General features: G+C 37.3%; 1 protein-coding gene across 1 annotated transcript; it reads right to left on the bottom strand.

The window, feature by feature from the left end:
* LOC107645835 lies at positions 3,324-5,298 on the bottom strand. The gene is made up of 2 exons (XM_021104088.1): positions 4,675-5,298; positions 3,324-4,523 (listed from the first exon to the last, which is right to left on the bottom strand). Exons 1-2 carry the CDS (start codon positions 4,777-4,779, stop codon positions 3,621-3,623), a joined length of 1,008 nt encoding a protein of 335 aa, XP_020959747.1. The 5' UTR covers positions 4,780-5,298; the 3' UTR covers positions 3,324-3,620.

Below are 7,107 nucleotides of genomic sequence, written 5' to 3'. Positions count from 1 at the left end.
TCTTTGTTCGTCAAATATCACATTATTTGTTCAAGAACACAACGAACCAGCGAGCTTTCACACATACGCCACATCCGGGTTTCAAACGACACAGCTGTACCTGTAACCAACATGGAATTTGATAGCTATTATTTATTCTCATGGAACTCTTTCATTCATTCATGGACACGAGTTTGTTTTATTGACCCATAATTTTCTGCAATCATCAAAGTTGAAACGGGTGGACGCAAATCCTTAGCGGAAAATGGTCGAGTGAAGCAATGCCACGAATTCAAATCAACTCAAAAACGGAAAACCATATACATACGCATCAGAAACTACTACACGACACTGATACGAGACATTCTACTTTTGTCCGCAACGCAGAACACAAGGTCGTTAATTCATGCAGTGATGCAGATGGCGCATAAGTTTTCAAGTTGCAATGAGTTGTGCTATATCTATCTATTTTTTTAATTTTAAAAATCGGAATATATATTTAAAATTTTCAGCTATATGATTAATCACCTTTTTTTTTATTTGCATGCAGCATAGTTGATCAACTACATAATTAAAAGACAAAATGAATTACACAAGTCACAAAGATAATATGCAATGTTGTGGGCTTGTGGCATATGTGGTAAAAATTCATAAGTAGTTGTGTTTATATGAATTTAAAAATTAAAAATTATTAGATAATAATTTATTTAAATATATTAAATTATTTAACAATTTTACACAAAAATAACTGCATCTGAGTCTCCACCGGTATAATGAGGGATAACATATCAATTCATATTCCAACAATGAGAAAAGTAAGATTTTCATTAAATTAGTAACCGAGATAGCATTGGCCACTGGACATTATGTCTCACGTGTTTATGTTGGAATCGATTGCATGCAATGCAAAGCATCATTATGGTTGAAGATGGTGAAGCCCGCTAAGTAGTAGGGACCAGTGTTATGGTGATGTTAAGTATTAACGTACAATTTTGCAGCCTTTATAACATATTTATGAAATTGTCTCCCCAATCCGTTTGCGCAAGCGGCCATACCGGACGCTGCTATGTTTGGTGCGGATCCATTCTTTTTGTAACTGCGGAAAATGTCATTTAGCTTTTTCGGGGTTAACCTCTACTCTTGTGATCTTGTCACTTCCTCTTCAAGGACCTGCAATTATTCTTCACCTCTATACAACTGTGCCTTTCATTATGTCAATACTTAAAAGACTCATGCCTTTCATCATCCCTTCTAAATTAATTATTCTTTTGACTTTTTTCCATACAATGATGAATGAATGTATTTGAACTTTTGAACATTTTTTTAATTTCTAAAAGAAAATTTTTTAATTTTGACAAAAAAAAAAAGGACAAAATAAAATATTTGAGATAAAATAGGATGTTTCAAACGATATAAACAAAATTAGAACTAACCCAAACGTTAAGAATTAAATCAGTTTCATCTAAACACATTAATTTTATACTCTGTCAATACATGAAAACTAAATTAAATTTTTGGCATCCTATGTTAGCCGAAGGCGGGAAAGTGCAATCGTGCACAACCTATAAGACAAACAACATAAACAGAAATATGACTTTATTATTAGATGTCATGTCAATTTACAGATTCCCTGATTTCATTGCAATTCCTCATTCTACAATAATAATTTATTTATAATAATCTTTTACCACTTTTCTACATAATCAAAATGTTGGACGATGGTAACGTAAAGTAATGTGAATGTTACAATTTTTGAAGAAAGAAAAGGATAAAGGAAACAAGAAACAATGCAGTAATGCTTGATCCAAGAAAAAACATTTGACATGTCCGAATACACGTGGCTTGCCCAACGAGGAAGCTTGTATCTTTTTCTTTTTCCTTTTTCCTTTTTTAATATAATAATTTGCAAAAGAACTCAACACCAACACCATGTATAAATGTAAGTTTCTGATCTTATTCCTTCTACTATGTTACTAAAACAATCTCTCCATGTTTATCTATTTATCAAACTTACATCCGCAACAAACTTCTAAGGTAATCTTTGAATTCTTGTTTGGGGTGCTATGATGTAGCAATTTGACAATAATGGCCCAAAGTATTAACTTGCAGCCATCGTTATTGACTGATCCGCAGCAAAGATAAGCTCTTCATGAACTTGACAATTGGGAGCTGGACTCCTCAAAAGTGCAAGTGGATGATGCTTTCTTAAATCATATACATCTGAGTTTTGTAATCATCTCATTTCTCAGGCTATATGAATTATGAAGGACTGGAAAAAAAATAGTAATCACAACAATATATTCCAAGTTGATCTGGATATAACTATGTACTGTTATGGCCTATCTATTCATAGCACTACTACTCAGGAGCAAGAGTGTACATGCGCATGTTCACATACTTGTGTTAGAACACAGAAGCTTTCGTCCATGATTTAAGAGATAAGCTAGACAAAACAAAATATATTTATGCTAAAAAGACTAAGATCAAAATGCAGTACCCAATAAGAGAAAGAAACACTGAGAAAGAATGGCTATCATAGGACAGTTCGGTGCACAAGCATCCCGCGTTAAAGCAGGGTCTAGGAAAAGGACGCACCCAAACGGTGTAATGTGAATAGTCTAACCTGATAACTAAATCAGTGGCAGTTACCACGCCTTGAACCCGTGACCTTAAGGTCACACGAAGACAACTCTACCGTTGCTCGAAGGCTCTCCTTCGAAGGAATGGCTATCATAGTGGTATAATTTTTTACCCACACAGATGCTATGTCAAGGTTGATGTTCTTCAAAGAAAATAATCACATTACTAAGTAGTAAGTTTCTTCCTGGTGCATAATTTGCATTAAGTGAATCATACACAGAGAAGCTAATGGTACTAAAAAGAGAGAAATATCATCAGAGTGGTCTAGTGACATACTTGAAAAGTTCTGATATATGTTGTGTGAGCTATAATAGGGTTCATAGTTCATACAGATCTAAATATACATCAACTCAGCATACAAATATAATTGGACAGTATCTCATACACAATTTGTTAACTATTATCAAGCATCAAAGCAAGCAATTCTATCAAGGCAAGGGATATTGATATCCAATTCCAGTGCATTGGTTATTAGATCAGCATGAAAAAGAGAGAGATTATAGAGAATTTATTCCATTTCACTAATCTTTCTCAATCTTACTCTCCGACCTTGGCTCCCCTACACTTATTACACTTATGGCTAATAAGGTTTCTTCCAAAAGCACCAGCTTGCAGTGCCACTTTTACATGATCAAATGAATTGGCAACGCTAACAGTTAAAATATTTGGCAAACTCAACAAGATATAATAGGTATACACTAAAGTAAAAGAGAATAGGAATGCACTTGAATAGCACAAGAAAAAGAACCACAACATTTTAGTTTCAGCAAAATAGATCATAAAATCAACACTTTGAAGACGAATATACAGCCAATTGGAATAAAAAATGGCTTCCGATCAGTTCAAATAGCTCAGCTAACTTGAGGGTATGAGTTTGACAAGGGAAATGAGACAAGCAAGAGGACTCATTTATAGCCAACTATATTTCAATCACATGTTTGATAAATCAAAACTCACTAAAAAGGTCTCTGTTAGTATCAATGACGGATTCCTGCATCTCTCTACACATTCTTCCAAGCATGTAAAATAAGCGAGAAGCCAACACCTTGCGATTTGGTATCAGAAAACCTCTGAGAGAAAGACAAGTGCAACAGATTTGCTTCAGAAAGAGGCTGAGCAGGCCACATCTTATCAGTAGATAGGCATGTTCTGAACATAAAGACAGCATCTCCCAGATATGGATTGAAGAGCCAATTATACACATCCCAGAGAACTTCCACTGCAAGGCCATCTACCAGGATAGTATGATTTCCCCGGAACTTCCATCTCAGATGCTTCACTTGCATCACTGTTTTGCTGTCGATGCGAATCATAAGTGACGGTTCACTAATACTTGTGTCACATTCAATCACAAGGTCATGAACTTGACCATTATTGCAAAACACGGCCTTGGTACCATACAACTTCTTACCAAAAACATGTTCTTTCTTGGCAACCAAAACTGCATTGTAGTACAATGGACCAACATTCGTCTTCTTAAAAGCTTCTTTCCTCAAATCCCCCAGAAGGAGAACCATTTGCCGATCTGCAACAACTCCTACATAAAATCCCTCCAATGGCTCAGGCCCGGAGCCAAATTTCGCCGAAGAGAGGTCCCAATATACATCAATTTTACACGAATAAGCCTCGAGGCTCTTGCAACCTTTTCTCTTGGAGAACACCCACGGTTTGATGTCCACCTTACAAAGACACTGATTTGTAGAGTCATCGATCCCGACACTGAGGCAATGCCCCATCAAATTCTTACTCCATGTGACGGTAACCACACAGGACTGGCTTCGAATCTGGCATTGATAAGAACTGGAAACAAGATTCTGAGCGTTCTTACTGGAGCTTGAAGATGAAGAATCTGCAACTTGAACTCCATTTTCACCAAAACAAGAAGGGAAATCCTTCATTTTGTTCTTGCAAAAGTGAACCCCAATTCAATCCAACTACCAAGACTCCTTTTTTTTTTTTCTTTTTTTTTCTTTTAGGCTTTTCACCAAACAGATGGTGCCCAGTTTTCCGGCGTAAGAGTAATTAACACAAAACGAACTTGAGATTGAACCTTACCTGAACTTGGTCAGAGACAGCAAAACCAGCAAAATCCATCTCAGAAATCGTTGGCAAAAATGCTCCTGGGGCTTTGATTTGAAATTTAGATTGGGGCGTTGCCATGTTAGAGTTAAGAACCCATGAATCGAAATTAAGGGAGAATCAAACAATTTTGGAGAATGTAGGGAGTGAAAAACAGCTTAGAGAGAAGAAGCAGACAAAAAAGCAAACTTCTTTCACTATCAATGCTACTAAAGATCGAAAAATTTTCAAAAGGGAAAACAACCCCCAAAAGCCACAAAAAAAAAAAATTGAAAACGGAACAGAGGATATAAAAGTTGCAAACCGACCTCAGAAACAACGGAGGTCGACAAAGAAGATGGGGGAAAAGAGAGAGAAGGAAAATTAACTGGGTTTTGTTGTAGATGTCGCTCTCTACATTGATTGAAGGAATGTGAACTAAGAAAAAAGAAAAATGAAACTATTTTTTTTTTCACTTTTTTATTTTTTATTTTTGCGTGGGTTTGTGACTGTGTGAGGTTGCCTTTTACCTGGTGAAGGAAGAAAGTTGAAGTGAGAGTTGAGAGAGTGAGTCTTCTGTTTACTTCACATGAGCCATCATCATCTTTCATGGAAAATTCCAAATGGACATTATGATATTGTTGTGATGATGATAGGAAATATTATAAAGAGTAAAAAAAATATTTTTACACTAATATTTTAAGAGTTAAATTATTATTTCTAAAATGAAACTTAAAAGCTCTGATAAATTGAACCATGATCGAACGAAATTAGGTTTTTTTTAACCGAAGATAAGTAGACTCGAATTCGCAATCTCTTTTTTTTTTGAAACAAAGGAAGCTCAACACATTAAAGTGGAGCAAATAAAAGAAAAAAGAAGACACATAACTGTTTGCAGCATGCTTAGACCGAGACATCTGTTTCCAGTGCATTTCCTTTCTAATATACCATTTTGAACAAAAGCTCACAAGCACCTTCCTTCTAGCCTCCGTTGTACCATCATAAACTCCATCACTGATTGAATTGTCCAGCTTGGTGAGCTCCTCCTCAAACCTCATGAGTCTCTTATCCATGTCCCGGAAGTTATCCTTGTGCCATTGCCGCAGTTGTATTGCTAGAGCCCTCAGCTTGCACGGACGCCGGGTCCCAACTACCCTCCCCCTTCTTCATGGCCGTGCCAGCGGTGCCAGAAACTTCATTCTTCGCATAGACACTTCTGCTTCTCCCTATGCTGACCGCACCGCCCTCCTGTGGTTCTACCTCCTTCACAAAGATCTCAAACACCGTCTTCCCAACAACAATTTGCATCCATTCTCGGATTACATCGAATACCCCCGTCTCAACTTGAATCCTCCCTGCTTCAAACGATGCTCCTTCCCCCGTCATTACATCACACTGGACCACGTTGCCCCACTGCCCTCCTATTCTCTTAAACGTTTCCGGCGCCCATGCATGTAAAGGAATTCCGTAGCACTCCAGCCACGCTCGTCGAGTAATACACCGTTCCGATTCCTCCCAACACGAGATCCTATGGAATACTTGCAACAAATTATCCATCTTGAATGTAAAACACTCCCTCCGCATGCTGCACAGTATCAAATATTACCAGCACTTTGCACGGCCCGATCTCCCTAACATCCACAATGTTGGGCAGATTTTTAGACACCACCGTCTTCACTGATATGAGGTCCACTGGGTGTAACGTGTGCCCCACTAAACTCCTCGCCAACCATTCCATATTTGCTTCGACTACCGGCACATCAATTCTTTTCACAGGTCCATTCCCCTCTGTGGCATTCTTATGGTCTCGCACTGGCTGTTCCTTCATAGCTTTGGCCGCAGCCACCCCATTCCCCTGATAAGAATCCACTGCTTCACCGCCATTGGGACTTGTTATTTCCTTCCGCACTGTGCCACCCATCTGAAACTGTCTTCGATACTTAGCTTCCCCGACGGTAATTACCTTCCCCCGTAATCTCCACTGGTTCATTTCTGCAATCGCCTTGAGAGCGCCCCTTTTGTCGTGTACCGAACAAAGGCAAATAAATAGATCACACCACTCTTTCGTTTCCGGCCAAGATATATGTCGTTAATTCTTCCCGTCCAACAAAATAAGTGATACAGCTCCCTCCTTGAGATATCAGCCGGTAGATTATCCACAAACACCGAGAATGAATCATTTTCCAAACGATGATATGCCTCCCGATTCCAAATTCGCAATCTCTTAGATAAATATTAAGAGATTATGTCATTGGAATTATAATTTGTTAGCCTGAACGAAATTAGTTTTATACCTATAAAAGATATTAATTTTATTTATGTATAAATGTGTTAATATTTTTTATTTTTATAAATATGATAATTTTTTGTTTTTTTATAAATATAAAGTTATTTTTGTTTATTTATAGATAAATTTTTAATATTTTAATA

The sequence above is a fragment of the Arachis ipaensis genome, chromosome B06, assembly GCF_000816755.2.
Source record: "Arachis ipaensis cultivar K30076 chromosome B06, Araip1.1, whole genome shotgun sequence".
NCBI lineage: Eukaryota > Viridiplantae > Streptophyta > Magnoliopsida > Fabales > Fabaceae > Arachis > Arachis ipaensis.
Note: the sequence above shows the minus strand (reverse complement) of the source record. Positions and strands in the feature narration are given on the sequence as shown.

Coding starts and splice junctions, on each gene's coding strand:
- LOC107645835 (XM_021104088.1), bottom strand. CDS start 4,779: ATGGCAACGCCCCAATCTAAATTTCAAATCAAAGCCCCAGGAGCATTT. Junction 4,524..4,674: donor CTGTCTCTGACCAAGTTCAG/GTAAGGTTCAAT, acceptor CACTTTTGCAAG/AACAAAATGAAGGATTTCCC.